At 33.7% G+C, this 24,771-nt stretch overlaps 1 protein-coding gene across 1 annotated transcript; it reads left to right on the top strand.

The window, feature by feature from the left end:
* The first annotated feature begins 1,207 nt into the window (after positions 1-1,207).
* LOC131538839 (polyunsaturated fatty acid 5-lipoxygenase-like) lies at positions 1,208-24,664 on the top strand. Its single transcript, XM_058772992.1, has 14 exons — positions 1,208-1,469; positions 3,851-4,049; positions 4,148-4,220; positions 7,687-7,809; positions 8,002-8,120; positions 8,289-8,461; positions 8,693-8,839; positions 8,959-9,168; positions 12,557-12,643; positions 22,625-22,803; positions 22,947-23,071; positions 23,222-23,322; positions 23,414-23,584; positions 23,685-24,664. The coding sequence occupies exons 1-14, from the start codon at positions 1,320-1,322 to the stop codon at positions 23,862-23,864; spliced, it is 2,037 nt and encodes a 678-aa protein (XP_058628975.1). The 5' UTR covers positions 1,208-1,319; the 3' UTR covers positions 23,865-24,664.
* Positions 24,665-24,771: the final 107 nt, after the last annotated feature.

Here is a 24,771-nt window from a genome sequence, read left to right as displayed (position 1 = left end):
ACTAGAGAACAATGCAAATAAGCAAAAATGACTTAAGATAAACATAACATTCGTTTCTTTTAGTTCTGTCAATTAAAAAATTAACTAATTAATCACATAATATTTCTGAAATTAATCACGATTAATCCCACCTAACAAAGTTTTTAAATATACTTTTATATTGCAATAATTTTACATTCAATCTTGAAATTAATGTACAAACAACATAAAGACAGTATAATTTTAATATTTGTTTAATGGCATCTTTTTTATTACTGAAGGCCAGTACCAATAATACTGATGTCTCAATAAAATTGTTTCCCCCCCTAATATTTAACCATTGACTATAGCCATTCAACATTGCAGTATAATTGAGAGCTATCAATTTTAACAATTATTAGACTTTAAAAATAACTTCTAATTTCAACTTAAAACAATCTTCACATAAACCATTATAATTAATGTCATTTACCTGTGCCCTTCAGCAGAAATATACAGAAATTGAAATTGAAGTTATCAAACACTAAATTCTAAACTAAATATAGATAAATCCTTAAAGCTATAAAAGTTATTTTTATTGATTTTTCAAGTTATAGATTTTTTCTTTTTTCTCTTTCACGAACAGACATTGCAGCAGCTGGTTATTAGGTTATTTTGGCAGCTATTTCTTTAAGAGCTGCCACTGCTGAACGTGACGTGGATCTGACGCGCATCGTATTTTCTCTCAACTCTCTTTACCTTTAGGTGTTAAAGTCTCAATAATGAGCTGACGAGTTGAATTGGGGCTGCTCCAGGACAGTTTTGAAAACCATTTCAGAGACATGTTCTTAATGTAACTCGTATATAATGTTTCATACATGCACAGTTTTAAGGCAGCTTTGATTGCCTTTTTGGTAACTTCATGACTTAACTGGCCACGACATTGCATATTCATAGTTTTGCGCTTTGATATGAAATGATACAGGCTACAGCACGCACTGGCACCAGCCAAAAGATCAAGGCTAATTTGATTTCTCCTGCCATGACCCCATTAAGTCTTTTATTTTCAAAACATTTTTATCAGAGCCCTTCAAATTAGAATAAAGACAGTGAATGTTAATGTTGAATTTAATTTTCATATCTTAACAGCCACTGCATTTGTCTGAATCAGGCTTTAGAATGTAAAACTTTTTAAAGAAAACAAATATGAAGGAGTTGCTGAAAAAATTGTATATTGTTGGTGCTATCATCTCTAATTAAAGAACACACAGTTATCATCACAAGTTAGATTGATAGACCACACCCCCAAAACAGCAGTGAAACAAGAGAGTCTGTTGTACTTCTCCTCTCATTTGAGCAAGATGTTCAAGTACACGGTGTCTGTCACCACTGGCAAACAGGAGCATGCTGAGACAATAAATGACATATACCTGACGCTGGTGGGCACGGAGGGATCCAGTGACCGAACACTACTGGACAAATCCGTTGTTGACCATTTTGCAAGAGAATCGGTAAGAATTATTTTTCCCATCAAAAATTCAGGACAAACTCAATGGAAACTACTGTGTCATGTATTGAATGAATGAAATATAACACATTAAATAGTACAGGTTGTTAATTTTTTTAAACATGAAATTGTTTCATTTATTTACTGATGTCAGAGGTGGAAAGTAACATTACAAATACTTTCGTTACAGTACATGAATGCATTTTTAAATTGTTTCTACTTTCTTGAGTATAATTAAAATGTGGTACTTTTACTTGAGTTGAATAAAAATAAATTATTCAACTTAGCTACATTGATTTTTCACCAAAAGTACAAAGTACAAAAAGGTGATGATGGAGAAACAGGGCGAGCTGGCGTTTGACGGGCACTTTTCAAACTACTTGGGTGGAGCCCTGCGCTTCAGGCAATAACAGACAGGTCTGACTCAGGGGTCAAAACCAATCAAAACGTCCAGTTCAGCTGGGGGGCGGGGCGTTCAAACGATGCTTTGCTTTGACAGTCAATCACTGGAGTTGCTGTTTTGAAACAGAAATGTTAATGTTTCAGTATTTAAGTTGAATGTAAGAAAGCTATGCTCTGATTTTAAATTGTAATTTTGACAGCTCCTGAAATCAGAATCAGAAAGAGCTTTATTGCCAAGTTTGTTTATTGCCAACTTTATTGCCTTGTGCATACAAGGAATTTGTTTTAGTGTCACACGCTTCCAGTACACAGAGACAACAACAACACACAGACAATAAAAATAAGATGAGAATAAAAATACACAATGTAAATATAAATAGACAAAAATTGAAAAAATAAAATGTATGTACAGTCGTGCTATAGATGAAGGAATAGTAATAGAATAGAATGAGATGCAGGGATGTACTAGGATGTATGTGGTAACAAATAAATAGAAGGTTATTGCACATATCTTTATTGCACAACGGGGGACATTTAACTGTTCATGAGGTCACCTTTATTTATATAGCGATTTTAACAATACAGATTGTGTCAAAGCACTTAACAGTATCAAATTGGTGGATAGAGTGTCAGTAATGTACAAGATTAAACACTCAATTTTCAGTTAAAGGCATTTCATTCCATCTCTATAATAACATTAATCAACAAAAGACAGAAAATTCACTCGCTGTTCTTGCCTGAATAACTTTTGTAACTATATTTATATTGTATGTTTATTACAGTTTCTGTAACTGAATACCTGACAATCTTAAAACACTGTTTATTTCAATCGTAATTAATTAGTTAAATTGAATTTTTTTGTGTGATTGCTAACTTGTTTATTTGTACTTTTTACATTGCTGAGTGTTTACTTGTCTTTAATAATGCTTGAAATTTACATTATTATATTTTCATTCATAATATTCATAATATTTTGTAATACGACTTCAAGTGCAGGGCCTGGTGTGGTTGCACTGCCCTAAGGATCACCTTGCCCATACCCCACATTATTTTTTTTGCTGGCAACTTTCTATTCACACCGTTGCATTATAAATATACATCATTCTTATGAAATGAACACAAATAAACACGTGTGTCTTCATGTGTCATCAGTGACAACGTCTCTTTCTGCATGTTATTCAGCTTTAGTGATATCTGATGCATTTGTCAATATAAGGGATTCCGTGGAAGTTCAATACTTCTATGAGTCTCACTTGTGAAACAGACATTACATGAGAGTGTTTAATGCTCCACATCGCCTCATTTTGGATAAAAATAGAAAAATAATACTAAAGTTCTTTGTACCACAGTAGCTACTTCAACTACTCTTAAGGCCATTGCACACTGAGTCCGAAAATTTCACACGTTAAAAAATAAATACGACCTCACGTTGCGTCAATCACGTTTACACACTGCCTTCGAAACTTTTGTCTGTCATAAAAAAATTCGGATCAGGTTCGATTTTATGCGTTTTCACATCCGTAGCATGCATTTTGATAGGAAAGGATGACGAATACGGAAAAACGCATGCGAAAATATTCACAGACTCAGTGTGCACGGACCTTTACATGAGTCATATTATTTTTCCATTCTTTTACTTGTACTCAGGTAATATATATATATATATATATATATATATATATAATCATTCTGATTTAATTGTGGGTGTCGTCAAATACTTTTGTTTCCTAACAAAAAGTGAGAAAGCATGCATTATTATAACCCCACTTTTCCCTATTAAAGCTTCCAAAAATTTCCTCACTTATCCACTTTTTTTCACTGCAATTAAAAGCATATAATCAAATTTAAAAAGGATGTTTGTGGAAAATACATGTTTCATAAAGAAAAAAATGATATTGTATGACAAATCCAGTGATAATTTTTCCAGTAATTTTTGCACAACCTGTGTGATTCAGTTTTGCCTAACAGAAGTTTTTGTTAAAGGTGGTTTCTGTTGACATCAATGTGAAGGAGATCCTTGGAGACATAGTGCTGGTGAAACTTGTGAAGAAGGAAATCTTGTTGGATGATCACTGGTACTGCAAATGCATCAGTGTGACGACACCCTCTGGAGACAGCTTTGAGTTCCCCTGTTATCGCTGGATAGCCAATGAAAAGGAAGTGTCTCTTCGAGATCGCAAGGGTGAGTCCTATTTCGAACTGTTCACTGTCCAGTCCTGAATGAAGCATGTCATAAATACTCTTGTTTATGTGTCTGTATATATACGCATGTTTGTTTAGGTCGATTGCCTCAGGATGATAATATGAAACAGCACAGGCACATGGAACTGGAATCCAGACAACGACTGTTCAGGTTTGATGCCACAGTTACAATCCTCTTTCATGGTTTTCCTCTTTAATGGATAAATCATTTCATGATCGTGCTGTGTAAATGTGTTTAAATTCTTCATATTATTCAATCTTTTAATCTTCACACTGGCTCTCTCACAAGAAGTGAATCATAGTTTTAAGGCATGTGATTGGCTGCTCATTACTGATGTCACACTTTCATGTGCACGCGCTCCATTAACTCAGGATCAAGCCTGAGTTGACAGAGAAAGTTGATGAAACTGTCGCCTCTGGCTTGCTCAGTTGGGGACACTTAATTTCTAGCGATTATCGCCAATTTGATTGCACAGATACTATATAAACTAAACTGAGCTAGACAATGACATCTCTGCATTCAATAATGAAATGCCTTTAACTGAAAATTGAGTGTTTAATCTTATCATTATACATTACTGACACTCTATCCTCCAATTTGATACTGTTAAGTGCTTTGACACAATCTGTATTGTAAAAGCGCTATATAAATAAAGGTGACTTGACTTGACTTCATGGTACCAACAAACCCGGATTAGACTGGTTTGGTTTTGTCAATTCAAAACTAATCCTGTAACCCTGAGACTTAAACTGCAATTCGTCGACTGGCCGTTAGAGGCTGGCTCCAAAAGGGAGTCAATCTCATAGACTCCCCATGTTAAAATGCCCAACTTTACAGCAGAAAAAAGTATGTTTACAGCCTGGTACAAAAAGTGGTTTTGGTCTATATAGGTAATTTTGCCCTTCATGACAACTGTGAGGGGGTGATTTCGGGCGCTGTCACTACCCGAAAATGCAAAACGGTCATATGCTCAAAAAATCAACAATCACTTCACAGACAGCAGTGACACACGGAGCCTGTGGCAAGCTATTCAGACTATCACAGACTACAAGCCCCCGCCACAGGCCTGTGATGACGACACATCCCTCCCAGATACACTCAACCACTTTTACTCACGGTTTGAAATGCTGAATGACACACCTGCACAAAAACTGCCCACACCTCCCAACGACCAGGCGCTCTGTCTGTCTCCAGCCGACGTAAGGAAGTCCCTATCTAGGATCAACCCACGCAAGGCTGCGGGTCCCAACAACATACCTGGCCGTGTACTGAAAGACTGCGCTGCACAGCTGACAGATGTCCTAACAGATATCTTCAACACCTCGCTGAGCCAGGCAGTCGTCCCCACATGTCTCAAATCCACAACAATCATACCGGTATCAAAGAAATCACCTGTGTCCTGTCTAAATGACTACCTTCCCATAGCACTGACTCCAATCATAATGAAGTGCTTTGAGAGGTTAGTCATGCACAACATCAAAACCAGCCTCCCCAACACACTCGATCCACTCCAGTTTGCATACCGTCCGAACCGCTCTACGGACGATGCAATTTCCTCCACTCTCCACCTAGCTCTTACCCACCTAGAAAATAAAGACTCCTACGTTAGAATGCTGTTCATTGACTTCAGCTCAGCATTCAACACAATAATCCCACAACAGCTCATAAATACACTCAACCTGCTGGGCCTTAACAATTCCCTCTGCAATTGGATCCTGGACTTTCTAACCGGAAGACCTCAGTCAGTCCGTGTCGGCCACAACACCTCGAGCACTACCACACTGAGCACAGGTGCCCCACAAGGCTGTGTGCTCAGCCCGCTGCTCTTCACGCTGCTGACCCACGACTGCACTGCCAAGTCCAGCTCCAACCACATCATCAAGTTCGCTGATGACACAACAGTGGTAGGTCTCATCAGCAACAACGATGAAACGCACTACAGAGAGGAAGTGGCACAGCTGGCTGAATGGTGTGGCACTAACAACCTGTCCCTCAATGTGAGTAAGACAAAGGAGGTTGTGATGGACTTCAGAAGGAACTCTGTTGACCACCCCCCACTGACCATCGACAGCTCGCCTGTGGAGAGAGTCAGCAGCACTAAATTCCTGGGGGTGCACATCACAGAGGATCTCACCTGGTCCACCAACACCATGTCACTCTCCAAGAAGGCACAACAGCGCCTACACTTCCTCCGCCGGCTGAAAAGAGCAAGTCTCCCTCCACCCATCCTCACCACTTTCTACAGGGGCACCATTGAGAGTGTGCTGACCAGCTGCATCACTGTCTGGTACGGGAACTGTACTGCAGCAGACCGCAAGACCCTACAACGGACAGTGAACACCGCTGCAAGGATCATCGGTGCCCTCTCCCTCCATCCTGGATATTTTCCTCACACGATGCTCCAGCAAAGCCAATAGTATTGTGAAGGACTCCTCACACCCCTCCCACAGTCTCTTCCAGCTCCTACCATCAGGAAGACGGTACCGGAGCATCAGAGCCCGCTCTGCCAGACTGCTCAACAGCTTTTTCCCCCAGGCTGTGAGAGCCCTGAACTCAAATCACCCCGCCCCTCTCTGAACCCCCATACAAACCCCCTACCTCCTGAAACATGTAACGTGCAATTCGAAGTGTGCTACACACAGGTGAGTGGGCCTGTACAAACCACCTGTAGTAGCACACTCTCCTCCTCTATGCGCACTAGTCACTTTTCACACAAACTGCTGTGTGTACACAAATCCCACAAAAAGAACTCCGTAATATATGTATGTTTACATGCTCATGCACTACAAATCATCCTGCACTGTTCCCCAGCCAGCTGCTTGAACTCAATGTTTCTCCTTGCACATGTACAGTACTTATCTGAAGCATTCGTATAGTTTGTATTTTTTAGTTTGTATAGGTACTTTTTTATAGATAGTATATTTATATTTATAGTCAAAATCTATCAGTAGGATAGTTGTGTATAGGTTTATATTGTCTTACTCCATTGTTGTATGCCTGTATTTATGTAGCACCGTGGTCCTGTGAGGCACGACATTTCGTTCCACTGTATGCCCCGCATGTAGCGGAATGACAATAAAGCTCAACTTGACTTGACTTGACTTGATTTTGTTTTACAACTCATCTGTTTAAATTATATTAAGCCTTAAAGTTCTGCATAATTAAGGGCGTGGCCACTTTGAGTGACAGGTGGATTGCTGCTGCTGTCCCCACGTTGCGCTAGGTAGGCGTGGTTTCAGCCACCAGCTCCACCCACATCCCACCCTTTGCCCATTTTCGATTATCCGGGAGTGACGCGCTGCCAAGATGGCGACGGCCGGCTCTGTGCATTTTGAGCTTCAAAAATGCTCTTCAGAAACCTACGGGTGATGTCACGGACACTACGTTCATAAAAAACCTAGTGGAGGGAACACATCTTTGTTCAAAACAGGATTGCTGAGGGACAAAATGGATAGTGCAATGAATTCACTGCAGATTTTTCAATTGGTTGGATAATACCAAGGCACATGGAACCAGACAAAAAAATAAAAAATTCATGCTTATTAAAATTTTCATATCACCTTAAAATAATTCTCAGTCCAAGTAACTGAAAGATTAATTTTGCGGTTTCTTGAAGGTGGACGGAATGGCGCCCTGGTTTCCCCATGAGCATCGATGCCAATTCAAGGACTGACCTTCCTTTGGACATTCAGTTTGAAACTGAAAAATCTGTGGACTTCTCTTTGAATTACATTAAAGCGTAGGTTGTGTTCATCCCTTTGCTTGTATCTCCAACAAGTATGCATGTTATAGATTTTCTGTGACACCGTTTGACTGCTGCTAGGAAATATCTCGAAATAAATGGAGAAACAAGTGTAACTTAAATTGAATCAGACACTGAAAATCTGATTGTGAACATTAAGCTGTATTTTTCCACGATCTTCTCTTTCAGGATTAGGAATCTTGGTCTAAATAAAATTATGGCCTTGACCTTTTCCCAGTCCTCTTGGAAAGATATTGCAGATTTTGAAAAAATATTTTTGAAAATCAAGACAAGAACACAAGAGTCAGGTTTGAATTGTTTCTTTCCTTTTCTTTCCTTTTCTCTAATATTAAAACAATCTGTCCACTGACTGAGTATAAATTATTGTGAGAATGCAAAAATTAACAGGCTAAGGCACACATCATTTGCATACTCCTAAACTCACTGGCAGCTGACTTTATTATTCCCTTTGACAGAGTATGTGATGCAGAACTGGAATAAGGACCACTTTTTTGGCTATCAGTTTTTGAATGGCTACAATCCTGTGATGATCAGGAAGTGCATGAATCTTCCAGACAAGTTTGCAGTCACACAGGAGATGGTGGAGGGTTCCCTGGATAGAGGTCTCACACTACAAGAGGAATTAGAGGTCAGAAAAAATGACACCACACTAATAAAAAGAAAATAATATAAAAATAAAATATATTTTTTTGTATAGCACTTATCAGGGTACTCAGAGACACTTTTCACAAGTTAGAAATATTCATAAACAGTACAATAAAACTTGTAGTGCACCACATAATCCCAAATTAAAAGCAATCCTAAAAAGATTCTCCAGTGTAACTCTATGGCTCCAATACTAAATACCTCTCTATTACAGGCAGGAAACATCTACATAGCAGACTATGCAATACTGGAGGGAGTGCAAGCCAACGCCACAGACCCAGATACCAAGCAGTATTTGGCTGCTCCCTTCTGCCTGCTGTACAAGAACAGCCAGAATGAAATCCTACCAATTGCTATCCAGGTGCCTGTAGAAATAATTTTGTAAAACATTACTTAAAAATTAAAAAGTTGGTGCTTAAACTAAATGTTAGAGTTTTTACCAAATACTAATTTTGGGCTTATTTTTGCTATCTGAAACAGCTCAGTCGTCAGACCACTCTAGGAGTGGGGAACACAGTCTTTCTCCCAAGCGATAATCAGTACGACTGGATGCTAGCCAAGATGTGGGTGAAATCCGCTGACTTCAGTGTACACCAGCTGGTCACACACCTTCTCAGGACACATCTGATATCGGAGGTTTTTGCCATAGCCATGTACAGACAGCTCCCTGCAGTCCACCCTGTATTCAAGGTAGCCATCCTTCAATGCTTTCATTGCTATGAGATTTAGGGCCAGATTTACTAACACCTTGCACCAGCGCAAACCCTCTTTTGATGTTAAAAAATGACTGTCAGGTTTTACCAAAGATATGCAGTGAAACATTAGTGACAAAAAGGAAAGGATGCATTTAATTTGGCGACTACCCTTATAATGTATGCATTTGTAGAAATTTCCCTTCCAGACATAAAATGATTTAATGTCCAGAGAAAGCATGTCTTAGTTCAAGGTTTAGTTCACTCCCAGAATAAAAAATTCCCTGTAATTTACAAGACGTTCATTTTTAACCTTCAATCCATTGAGCACCATTGAAGTCCACTATATAGAGAAAAATCCTGGAATTGTTGATGTAAATGCACAGTCCTCAGTCTGGCCCACACACCTGCTCGCTTTCCTCTCTTCTGTCTCCACTCACAGCGTCTCCTCCTCCGTCTCACTTCAGCTAGAGCTCCCGGTGGTGGTCTAACGAGCTCCGGAGGAATAAATGTCTCAGCTGCTAGATAATGTATTCCAGAATTTAGTTATAAAAGTTTGTCTGTACTGAAGTGTCTCTGCTTGATAATTGTGCAAAATAATACACAGCACCACCAATAACATGCAAAAACTATGTCAATTGTAGGAGCTCAAAGCCTGCTGCGACTGTGCGTGCTGCCATCTTGCTCGATTAGTGTTATAACTGGTAGTAAGACTTATTGATACTCAAAGAACATTGGTGTCCTTTGTCATTGCTCTTGTTATAAAAGCAAAAAGGCAGGGTACACATTGATTTTGGCACAAAGCCCCTTACCTGTGGTACAAACACTGAATCAAGTTGTAACGATTGGCTTTATTGGTAGATGTTACAATTGTAAAAATGGGGTCAGATTAAAACTGTGTGAGGTTAGGAGTGTTTGAAAAGATTAGGTGTACAACAGTTATAAAGTGAATAAATGAAGTGTACTTAAAATTTCCACATGGAACTTAAAACAACTGTTAAAAAACTGTTAAAAGCACAGAGTTCTTTAGTTCCATACTATAGACCCTTTTTGCGCCGACGTCACGATTACGTCACCGCGCTAGCTGGAGGCAAAACAAAGGGAAAACTGGAGGCGGCCCATTCAAACCAGTGCAGATTCGGCTACATAAGGAGCTTAAAATATCATCTTGTTGTGATGTTGGATGCAAAAATGTATGAAGTACAGGCTCCAATTTGAAATTTTAACGCATACCTGCTGCCACTCCCAGACAAAAAAAACAACGACAGCTGTGTTTAAACGAGATAAAACGAGCGGACTGGACAGAAACTATCATCAAAAATGCTCGCGTTTGCAGCGCACACTTCTTATCAGAAAAGGTTAAATAAAGTATTGTCTTTTGTTGTTATGGATTATGGTTTGTGTTACGTGTCTAAAGATTTCTTATGCATCTCACAACTATGAAATAATGTCTGTGTAAAACAACAAACTGACGATTTATATACTTTATCATCTGTAATTGTTGTGATTGATAGTGGCTGGACTTTCTAAGAACTTAAGAAAGAATAATCAAATACAGAAATTCAAAATTAATTTCTGGAATTTTTATTTCTAGAAACTATTCACATCTTCCTTTAAAATGTACTGTATGTAAAGTATTGTAAATTTAACTTACATAATTTACAGGATGTATATACTTTAAAATAACTGGTTGGCCTTGACACATACATCTTCAAATAATATATCATCACATTGAATGTTTAACTTTTTGTATTTTGGCCCAGTTCACTCTCACGTAACGTTAGCTGTAAAATAGCCTGCTGAAGTTGACAGATAAACCACGAGCGCTATCAGTGTTATTGTTAATGTTCTGGTTGTTTTGTTTCAATGTTCAGTTTGTTAATTTTATCCTAAGCATACAGTCAAAGTAAACTTCATCATTCAGCTGAACTGTGCACATTTATTTTAGACACTTCATGTCTTTTTCAATTCATGCGATAAGCATGTCCCTGCTGAGCAGTGAGCTATGACTAATTTCACGGGCAAAGCAGACAAAATTACTATTTAAAATCAGTGTAAACATATAGATAGTATAGATGAAATGAAATATAAATAGGTTTTAGAATCAATAGCTTTAAACATGACTACATATGAGCTTAGATTTTTAAGTGTTTTTATACCTATAAATATTATCAACTCTATAAACTAATTTTACAGCTTTTACTTGCACTTATATGGTAAGATGTTTTCTTTAAGTTTTCCTCTTTCATGGATAAATAATTTCATGATCGTGCTGTGTAAATGTGTTTAAATTCTTCATATTATTCAATCTTTTAATCTTCACACGCTCTGAATATTACGATCATAACGTAACTACGTGTAAACATTATTTGGCGGTTTTTACTTGGAAAATCAGCTGTTTTCTAGCTTTCGAGTTAACTATGGATAAACCTGAAACGATAGAAGAAGGATTGGAGATGAATGCAATGTACAAATAGCCCAAGGTAGGAATGTGCATACTTTTAAATCGACACCTGCCACGGTGTTTTCTTCTTTGAGTGTGTCCTAAAAGCAATGGGGGGTGGGGGTCCGTAATCTTAGCACTCAGCATACCCGGTTAAAAAAGTCACCGCTCGCCACTGATACTATATAGAGAAAAATCCTGGAATTGTTGATGTAAATGCACAGTCCTCAGTCTGGCCCACACACCTGCTCACTTTCCTCTCTTCTGTCTCCACTCACAGCGTCTCCTCCTCCGTCTCACTTCAGCTAGAGCTCCCGGTGGTGGTCTAACGAGCTCGGAGGAATAAATGTCTCAGCTGCTAGATAATGTATTCCAGAATTTAGTTATAAAAGTTTGTCTGTACTGAAGTGTCTCTGCTTGATAACCACCAATAACATGTAAAAACTATGTCAATTGTAGGAGCTCAAAGACTGCTGCGACTGTGCGTGCTGCCATCTTGCTCGATTAGTGTTATAACTGGTAGTAAGACTTATTGATACTCAAAGAACATTGGTGTCCTTTGTCATTGCTCTTGTTATAAAAGCAAAAGGCAGGGTACACATTGATTTTGGCACAAAGCCCCTTACCTGTGGTACAAACACTGAATCAAGTTGTAACATTTGGCTTTATTGGTAGATGTTACAATTGTAAAATGGGGTCAGATTAAAACTGTGTGAGGTTAGGAGTGTTTGAAAAGATTAGATGTACAACAGTTATAAAGTGAATAAATGAAGTGTACTTAAAATTTCCACATGGAACTTAAAACAACTGTTAAAAACTGTTAAAAGCACAGAGTTCTTTAGTTCCATACTATAAATCAGTCCTTAAGAACCCTAGTGTGCTGTAAGTAAGTCCAGTCTTTTGCTGACAGTCTTTTTTAAAATGCTTTGTTTTCTTCTTACAGTTGCTGATACCTCATGTCCGTTTCACCGTTGCCATCAACGCTGCAGCTCGTGAAAAACTCATCTGTAAATCTGGGCTCTTTGAAAAGGTATCTTTAACTCTGCATAAACAGTGCCTTGTAAGGGACCACAACTTTTGCATTCATGTTTATCTCTGATGTCTCTGCTTCGTTAACACGACTTTAAGGTCTGAAGATGCAAACAGTTTTAACCTGTCTTTATTAATGCTTGGCTGTCCTATGGACATTTTTTACATTTTCAGGATTATTATTTATATATACAGTATATATATGTGTATATATATATATATATATATATATATATATATATATATATATATATATATATATATATATATATATATATATATATATATATATATATATATATATATATATATATATATATATATATATATATATATATATATATATATATATATATATATATATATATATATATATATATATATATATATATATATATATATATATATATATATATATATATATATATATATATATATATATATATATATATATATATATATATATATATATATATATATATATATATATATATATATATATATATATATATATATATATATATATATATATATATATATATATATATATATATATATATATATATATATATATATATATATATATATATATATATATATATATATATATATATATATATATATATATATATATATATATATATATATATATATATATATATATATATATATATATATATATATATATATATATATATATATATATATATATATATATATATATATATATATATATATATATATATATATATATATATATATATATATATATATATATATATATATATATATATATATATATATATATATATATATATATATATATATATATATATATATATATATATATATATATATATATATATATATATATATATATATATATATATATATATATATATATATATATATATATATATATATATATATATATATATATATATATATATATATATATATATATATATATATATATATATATATATATATATATATATATATATATATATATATATATATATATATATATATATATATATATATATATATATATATATATATATATATATATATATATATATATATATATATATATATATATATATATATATATATATATATGTCTTTTTCAATTCATGCGATAAGCATGTCCCTGCTGAGCAGTGAGCTATGACTAATTTCACGGGCAAAGCAGACAAAATTACTATTTAAAAATCAGTCATAGCTATAGAAATTTATTGTTTTTTTTGTTTTGTTTTGTTTTTTTTTTACAAATAAAGATTCATATTATGAGAAGGATACTTTCTACGACCTTTATATTCCGCAAAAATTTCGGAATCTTACAGCCCTAGCTAGAGCTCCCGGTGGTGGTCTAACGAGCTCCGGAGGAATAAATGTCTCAGCTGCTAGATAATGTATTCCAGAATTTAGTTACAAAAGTTTGTCTGTACTGAAGTGTCTCTGCTTGATAACCACCAATAACATGTAAAAACTATGTCAATTGTAGGAGCTCAAAGACTGCTGCGACTGTGCGTGCTGCCATCTTGCTCGATTAGCGTTATAACTGGTAGTAAGACTTATTGATACTCAAAGAACATTGGTGTCCTTTGTCATTGCTCTTGTTATAAAAGCAAAAAGGCAGGGTACACATTGATTTTGGCACAAAGCCCCTTACCTGTGGTACAAACACTGAATCAAGTTGTAACATTTGGCTTTATTGGTAGATGTTACAATTGTAAAAATGGGGTCAGATTAAAACTGTGTGAGGTTAGGAGTGTTTGAAAAGATTAGATGTACAACAGTTATAAATGAAGTGTACTCCACATGGAACTTAAAACAACACAATAAAACTAGAAAACCTAGCCTGTTAAAAGCAAAGAGTTCTTTAGTTCCATACTATAAATCAGTCCTTAAGAGCCCTAGCGTGCTGTAAGTGTCCACTGGTGTACATACAAATGAAGTGAAGAGCTGGAAAGGTAAATCCTTAAAAGTGACTCTACTGTTCAGCCAGTCATGATCACCAGTTTGTGACCGCCATTTTGTTTGCCATGCTACTTCCTTTATGTTGTCTATTTTCGGGCATGTGATCAGTCAGAACCCAAGACCATTTAAAGACCTACACATAAAATTGAAAAGAGGAATAAAATGGCTAAGAAAACATTAATACCTATTAAAACTCCAATATATATAAAACCACAATAATATATTGAGCAGGTAGAACATGCGTCTTGTGTGACAGTGTCACATAGTGACCTAGAGTGGTTTATTGTTTTATTGAAGGCCAGTCTTTTGCTGACAGTCTTTTTTAAAATGCTTTGTTTTCTTCTTACAGTTGCTGATACCTCATGTCCGTTTCACCGTTGCCATCAACGCTGCAGCTCGTGAAAAACTCATCTGTAAATCTGGGCTCTTTGAAAAGGTATCTTTAACTCTGCATAAACAGTGCCTTGTAAGGGACCACAACTTTTGCATTCATGTTTATCTCTGATGTCTCTGCTTCGTTAACATGACTTTAAGGTCTGAAGATGCAAACAGTCTTTATTAATGCTTGGCTGTCCTATGGACATTTTTGACTTTTTCAGTTTTTTTTTTCAGTTTTTTTTTTATTTGTATAATTTTGCCTGTGTTAATGCCAACTGCATACATTTGGGCACAAGTGTGTTTACTTATTTATTTAGTTTTACTATTTCACCTGTATTTCCTTTATCTTTCTATATTATTTATTTTACACTTGGTACACAAAATAGTTAAAATCAGGACCATTGAAACCCGTTAAAACTGCAATTTTTAATCCCAGGGACATTTAACAATTAAAATGATGCAGTCTTTGCTAATAGGCTTTTCATCCTGTTGGCAAGGCTTCAAAATTGACATTTTTTAAAAATTTTACCAATGACAACGACTATTTATTTATATAGCACAATTAAAAACAACCCACGTTGACCGATGTGCTTTACAGTAACTAAAACCACAAACAACAAGAATAAAAACAAAAGACAAAACAATTAAAATAGTAATAGATTACCATAAAAGAAAAGTGCTTCAACATAATAAAAACAGTAATATATAACACAATTGAAGATGCTTCAAGTATTAAATGCTTTATCAAACAGAAAAGTTTTTAACTTAAATTTAAAAACAGACAAAGATGATGCCACTCAAAGTCTGGGGGCAACTATAGAAAAAGCACGGTCACCCCTACATTTCAACCTTGACTTGGGAATCGACAAAAGTCTGTTTTAATGACCTGAGTGATTTATTTGAATGGTGCTCAGTCAGTAAAATTTTTTAAATCCACTCTGTAGCGCACTGGCAACCAGTGTAATGAACGTAAAACCGGAGTAATATGATCCTGTTTATGAGCACCTGTTAAAAGTCTTGCTTCCGCATTTTGGACTTAGGGATATAGCCAGGGGCATCATGCACTCATTATTTTTGAGGGGGCACGAGGTGTGTGTGGGGGTCGTCATGTGACACACAGCAGCCACAACAGCACTTATGTTTGATTTATTTTTTCCTTTTTATTCGAAACATTCACAAACGCATTAACTATATCATGTAATATCTTGATTCTCACCTTTATAGATTATGTTGATAGTGGGCGATGGTCAAAGTAACCTAATAATGTAATCTATTAACTATATGCATAAAAACCTGTCTGTTTATGGGTGTCATGCCATAGCATATTTATAATACGACTGACGTTATATTTAATGTGAATTTAACATTGAAAGTTAATGTGAATAAAAACATTGTAAGTTAGGCTACTAATCATAACACTTAACACTTAAATGTTCAGAACAAGAACATTTACATTATTAAAGAACATGTTCACTGACAATCTAGCACTCCCAGTTCAAGCACTCTCAAAAACTCCCATTAAAATCACTGAAGCTGTTTACACTATGAAATCAATATTTTACAGATTCGTACACACATTTGCACTTTGTTGTTTCTGACAAGAGAATTCGCCAGAAAGAGTTATTCAGTCAGTGAGCGAGTGAAGAAAACACCGGCATTTTAGCGATGACTCATCTGAACACCTCTGATTGGTCATTGCATTCATAAGCTCAACGGAATCGTGTGTGATTGGTTATAATGCGCAGCGCTGTAAAAAGATAATGTCTCTGTTTGAGATAATGGGGAGCCATTAATTAATTTGCCAAGCAGACGCTCTCAGTCTCTGTTTGAGTGAAGCAGGAACATGGCTGCCACGCTGAGCGCCTCCCGAGTGATTAAAGAAATTCTTCAGTCTTGTCGTTCCTTTTGTATGCCCACCCATTATGTGCGGACAAACCCCATTCGAAGTGTTTTTTTCTTTTTCTTTTTGTGATCTATCAAACATGTGGGACTTCTCATTTGTCCAACACAAATGAAATCCTTGATTTCAAACACTTAATACGTGAGAATTCAAAATGCACAACCTCCATGGAAAGCAAATGTTCCTTGCTGTTTGAAAGGGCTGTGGGGTGTTGCTAAAGTGCTTGTTTTTATATAGAAATTATAATAGAACATCTTTTTTGCATGTGGTCAGGTGCTTACATTATATTTTTTAAACATCTTTCCAATAACAATGAACATATGAAATGTTGCCCTCAATAAAATGTCTACACTACACAAAAAAACTAAAACAAATTCATTTTCTACTATCTAATATGAAATGTAATTCTCTGTGCTAATATATATATTACTTCTAAAGGTAATGCATTACAATATTACATTACTTAGTTACTTTTGCGTTACTTTTTCTCACCTGAACCAGGCTTGCTTAGTTGTTTTTTAATAAACAATAAATAAAACTGTAAAGGCTCTTTCTGTTTTTGTTACTTATTTGAAAAAGTAACTCAGATATTTTATAGTCAATTTAAAAGTAACGTGTTACTTAACTAGTTACTTGAAAAAAGTAATCTGATTACATAACTCGTGTTACACCCCAACACTATATTATATACATCCTTACCTCTCTATCTCTCTATCTATATGTAAAACACCGCCACTTACTAGTAAAATGTTTGTAAAACATAATACTATTAATAAAACTAATTAAGTCTTTTATATGAATTTTATTCTGCCTGGACTCCCTCCCTGTAGCTTAAACAGCAGAGAACAGCACTTGCATTGCCAAGGTCATGTGGTCGATTCCCAGGAATAGCACGGACTGATAAAAATGTGTACCTTGAATGCAGTGGAAGTCACTAAAAGTGTGTGCGCCAAATGCATAAATCTAAATAATATAAATAAAATAATATAAATAAAAAGTTGCACAAAATAACCCAGCGTTTGTGAACCTACTGTAATACCTGTTTCCGTGGACATGCGAGGCACAGAAGGCATAGCTGTAGTGGAGCAGGGTCGGGTCCACCAGGGTGTTGTTATCGGAGAAATCCATCAGGTCTTTCAGGTAGTAGAGGTGACGATGACAGCCCCTCACCCCGTGTCGAGCGCAGTACTCATCCAGAACAAACACCTGGCCTGGGCTGAACCAACCCTGAAACACAACAACAGGATCAGAATAAATACATTTACTATAAACATGCAATTAGCTGATCTCAGCCATTCCTGACCAGAGCACATCTCTGGACTAATTATACTGTACTATATAACATCATATTATACTATAATAACTTCTGAGAGATCATGTGACACTGAAGACCAGAGTAATGACGGATTTGGAAATCACAGAAATAAATTACATTTTAAAACATAAAACTAGCTATTTTATGATGTAATATTTCAGAATATATATATATATATATATATATATGTGTGTGTGTGTGTGTGTGTGTGTATATATATATATATATATATATATATATATATATATATATATATATATATATATATATATATATATATATATATATATATATATATATATATATATATATATATATATATATATATATATATATATATATATATATATATATATATATATATATATATATATATATATATATATATATATATATATATATATATATATATATATATATATATATATATATATATATATATATATATATATATATATATATATATATATATATATATATATATATATATATATATATATATATATATATATATATATATATATATATATATATATATATATATATATATATATATATATATATATATATATATATATATATATATATATATATATATATATATATATATATATATATATATATATATATATATATATATATATATATATATATATATATATATATATATATATATATATATATATATATATATATATATATATATATATATATATATATATATATATATATATATATATATATATATATATATATATATATATATATATATATATATATATATATATATATATATATATATATATATATATATATATATATATATATATATATATATATATATATATATATATATATATATATATATATATATATATATATATATATATATATATATATATATATATATATATATATATATATATATATATATATATATATATATATATATATATATATATATATATATATATATATATATATATATATATATATATATATATATATATATATATATATATATATATATATATATATATATATATATATATATATATATATATATATATATATATATATATATATATATATATATATATATATATATATATATATATATATATATATATATATATATATATATATATATATATATATATATATATATATATATATATATATATATATATATATATATATATATATATATATATATATATATATATATATATATATATATATATATATATATATATATATATATATATATATATATATATATATATATATATATATATATATATATATATATATATATATATATATATATATATATATATATATATATATATATATATATATATATATATATATATATATATATATATATATATATATATATATATATATATATATATATATATATATATATATATATATATATATATATATATATATATATATATATATATATATATATATATATATATATATATATATATATATATATATATATATATATATATATATATATATATATATATATATATATATATATATATATATATATATATATATATATATATATATATATATATATATATATATATATATATATATATATATATATATATATATATATATATATATATATATATATATATATATATATATATATATATATATATATATATATATATATATATATATATATATATATATATATATATATATATATATATATATATATATAAACGTTTGTACAGTATGTCTTTGTTTTGATTTGAAAACAAAACAAAGATTCAAAAGGCAATGAAATCTTTAGCCTACAAGTCCCTGTGCTTCCCTGAGGCCATGAAAGCTCGAGGAGTGGACAACAAGGAAGATCTGCCCAACTATTACTACAGAGATGATGGCATGATGGTCTGGGAGGCAGTGAAAAGGTAGTTGATAAATTACACAAAAATGTACAGATGTTCAAACTCTAATGGTGAGAATTAATAACAATGAAGTAATTAGTAAAGCATCTAACAGCAGAATTTATTTTTGAATTTGCTGATTCATCATTAATTTGATCTTCCTCCAGTTTTGTTTCTGATGTGGTCAGGATCTACTACAGCAGTGATGAGACAGTTCAGGAGGACGAGGAGATCCAGGCATTTGTTCATGATGTTTGTTTCTCTGGTATGAAGAATTGTCCCAAGAGTTGTGGTGAGTACAGGATCAATTTACTAAAATGTAAGTATGTTTATATCTGTGCAAGTGTGAATGTTTGTATGATTACATATGTATTGTGATAACATGGTAGACGAGACACCTTTAATTGCATACATGAGGTAAAAATGTTGCCAATGTTCACAGAGTTTCCGAATTCCCTGAAAACTCGGGAGCAGTTGGTCGAGTACTTGACTGTTGTGATTTTCACAGCTTCAGCACAACATGCTGCTGTCAATTTTGGACAGGTGGGATTAGACATGCTTTACTGGATAAATATAAACTATGGCTTGGTTAGTATCAATCGGCTGATATCTGTGTGTCTGTACTGTGTTCCAGTTTGACTGGTGTGCCTGGATCCCCAACTGTCCTTCCACCATGAGGAGGCCTCCTCCCACACAGAAGGGCCAGGTGGATATGAAGTATATCATGGAGAGTCTGCCGGACCGTGAACGTTCCAGTTGGCATGTAGGAGCAGTTTGGGCCCTCAGTCAGTTCCAGGATGACGAGGTTTGATGACTTATCATTCATAAGTTTGAATATACTTGCTTCCCACAAAATTGCTGAAAAAAAAGTAAACGGTTTTGTTTTGTCCAAATCTTCTCCCCAGCTCTATTTAGGCCAGTATCCAGATACGCACTTCACTGAACAACCGGTCATAGAAGCCACTAAGGCTTTCCGCAACAAATTATTTGAAGTGACCAACATCATCAAGATGCGAAATGAAAAATTGATATTGCCTTATCGGTATCTGTCTCCAGATAAAATCCCTAACAGTGTGGCCATCTGAGAGAGCATCTGTGGTAAACATTTCCAAACCACATTTGATTTTAACCAGTTTATGCTTTGCATCTAAAGAAAATATGTAGAAAGCTTGGCGAGCACGGTTTTAACTGGGCTATTTGGATCCACATCACAACATAACTCCATAAACAAAATCATTGCTAGAGTAACTGTAAGGATTTTAGTTAAAATGGTAATTTGGGTAAAAAATACAAATTATTCCAAAAATTAATGTCTATACAAAATAAAAAACAAATATTCTCTAATTAGGCTATTTAGTCCGTATGAAAATGTGCACGTCACATAGTATTCCATTGCACGAGTTATGCATGTGTAAGTAGACAAATGTTGTTGTATAATTTAATCTTTCTTAAACTATGAGGGTGCTTTGGTCTTTTTAGGGGTGCTGGAGCACCTGCGCCGCCCATTACAATCATTTGAAGCGTAACATCAGATCCAAAGGTCAGTTTCTCATTTTGAACGCGGCTGCCGCAACATCAGAGTCTATATCCGGACTATAAACTTTTATTATTATTTAATGTTTGCAACACAGAAATGTAGCCTACTGTGTAGACTGTTGTAAAGCCGTTTCAAACATAAAGTTTATGATGAGCTGCTCTCTCTGGATCAGCGGCTGCGCGAAAACAGGTTTAAATATTCCGATTGTGATTTTAATGGTTTAATAGACATGGTCTCATCAACATAGCAATAAGATTGAGTGTGTTTGAATCAAGATCGCGATCTTTTAATGAGTAATCCATATGAGCCTGTAACCTATGTATTTTTGTATGTCATAATTTGTACCAGACCTCAAAAGTTACCCGGGCCCAGGCCCGGGCGGCCCCCGGTTCCGCGATCCATGGTTCCTACCCCCTTATATACTAAACCTTGTTAATCAAATGGACTGACCAGACATGGAGAAACCAGGAAATCACAAATGGGTCCAGTACAGCATTATGGGAAATGGAGTTAACATAACATCACAGTTTTAATAGTCAAGAGATAAACATTTGACATGCTAAATAATTACATAATAATTCCTTTCACTTTTCACATCAAGTAAATATTAATATTTAGAGGTGCTACAACAGCCCAAAACCAAAACCCCATTACATATGAATATAATGTTCGAATTCTAAGTTCAGAAGTTGTTACATGACATTTTTTTGTTTGTTTGTGAAATTACAGTCTGACAGAAAGATTTGATGTGCTTGCAGGAATTTCTATTTACATTTATTAATAAATATATAGAATACTACAATACTATGCTGCGTCGATTTTCCCCACCCCTACTAGCTGTTGACTCTGGTTTCTGTTTTGTCAAATTCACTGCACTTATTTAAAAAAGCATTTATAAAATGCAATCTGAGACAACAACAAAAAATCACTGGTGTCCTTCTACTTCAAAGGCTAATGGCACCGGTGGAAATGGAGTTGTTGAAGTGATTCAAAAGGCAATGAAATCTTTAGCCTACAAGTCCCTGTGCTTCCCTGAGGCCATGAAAGCTCGAGGAGTGGACAACAAGGAAGATCTGCCCAACTATTACTACAGAGATGATGGCATGATGGTCTGGGAGGCAGTGAAAAGGTAGTTGATAAATTACACAAAAATGTACAGATGTTCAAACTCTAATGGTGAGAATTAATAACAATGAAGTAATTAGTAAAGCATCTAACAGCAGAATTTATTTTTGAATTTGCTGATTCATCATTAATTTGATCTTCCTCCAGTTTTGTTTCTGATGTGGTCAGGATCTACTACAGCAGTGATGAGACAGTTCAGGAGGACGAGGAGATCCAGGCATTTGTTCATGATGTTTGTTTCTCTGGTATGAAGAATTGTCCCAAGAGTTGTGGTGAGTACAGGATCAATTTACTAAAATGTAAGTATGTTTATATCTGTGCAAGTGTGAATGTTTGTATGATTACATATGTATTGTGATAACATGGTAGACGAGACACCTTTAATTGCATACATGAGGTAAAAATGTTGCCAATGTTCACAGAGTTTCCGAATTCCCTGAAAACTCGGGAGCAGTTGGTCGAGTACTTGACTGTTGTGATTTTCACAGCTTCAGCACAACATGCTGCTGTCAATTTTGGACAGGTGGGATTAGACATGCTTTACTGGATAAATATAAACTATGGCTTGGTTAGTATCAATCGGCTGATATCTGTGTGTCTGTACTGTGTTCCAGTTTGACTGGTGTGCCTGGATCCCCAACTGTCCTTCCACCATGAGGAGGCCTCCTCCCACACAGAAGGGCCAGGTGGATATGAAGTATATCATGGAGAGTCTGCCGGACCGTGAACGTTCCAGTTGGCATGTAGGAGCAGTTTGGGCCCTCAGTCAGTTCCAGGATGACGAGGTTTGATGACTTATCATTCATAAGTTTGAATATACTTGCTTCCCACAAAATTGCTGAAAAAAAAGTAAACGGTTTTGTTTTGTCCAAATCTTCTCCCCAGCTCTATTTAGGCCAGTATCCAGATACGCACTTCACTGAACAACCGGTCATAGAAGCCACTAAGGCTTTCCGCAACAAATTATTTGAAGTGACCAACATCATCAAGATGCGAAATGAAAAATTGATATTGCCTTATCGGTATCTGTCTCCAGATAAAATCCCTAACAGTGTGGCCATCTGAGAGAGCATCTGTGGTAAACATTTCCAAACCACATTTGATTTTAACCAGTTTATGCTTTGCATCTAAAGAAAATATGTAGAAAGCTTGGCGAGCACGGTTTTAACTGGGCTATTTGGATCCACATCACAACATAACTCCATAAACAAAATCATTGCTAGAGTAACTGTAAGGATTTTAGTTAAAATGGTAATTTGGGTAAAAAATACAAATTATTCCAAAAAATTAATGTCTATACAAAATAAAAACAAATAAATGTGCAGTCAGCATTCACAGTAATTTAAATGTGATTTATTTATGGATTCTCATCAGTAATATTTGTGTGTTAATGTGTTACTTCAAGAGAGCAAACATCTGTGTTGTGTTGTTTTATTCAATTTCATCTTTATAAAAAATGTAATTATCATTAATGTAGTTATCATTTAATCATGTATTCATTTTGGTCACACTTTATTTTAAGGTCCAATTCTGGCTATTAACAAACCATTAACGATGACTTTTGCCTCAATAAACTCCTAATTTGCTGCTTATGAATAGTTAGTAAGATAGTTGTTACGTTTAGGTATTGGGTAGGATGTGGGATGTAGAATATGTGCTTTATAACTACTAATAAATAGCAAATATGATAATAATAGGCATGCTATTAAGCAGCTAGTTAATAGTGAGAACTGGTCCCTGAACTAAAGTGTTACCTTCATTTTATTACATTAATCATTTGTTCCTCATTTTATTATTCTTCATTTATGTAATTATATGTTTTTATATTATATATTGCTTATTATATCATTTCTATTGTTGTTTAATCTTATCATTATACATTACTGATACTCTATCCTCCAATTTGATACTGTTAAGTGCTTTGACACAATCTGTATTGTTAAAAGCGCTATATAAATAAAGGTGACTTGAC

Source organism: Onychostoma macrolepis, chromosome 04 (assembly GCF_012432095.1).
Source record: "Onychostoma macrolepis isolate SWU-2019 chromosome 04, ASM1243209v1, whole genome shotgun sequence".
NCBI lineage: Eukaryota > Metazoa > Chordata > Actinopteri > Cypriniformes > Cyprinidae > Onychostoma > Onychostoma macrolepis.
Note: the sequence above shows the minus strand (reverse complement) of the source record. Positions and strands in the feature narration are given on the sequence as shown.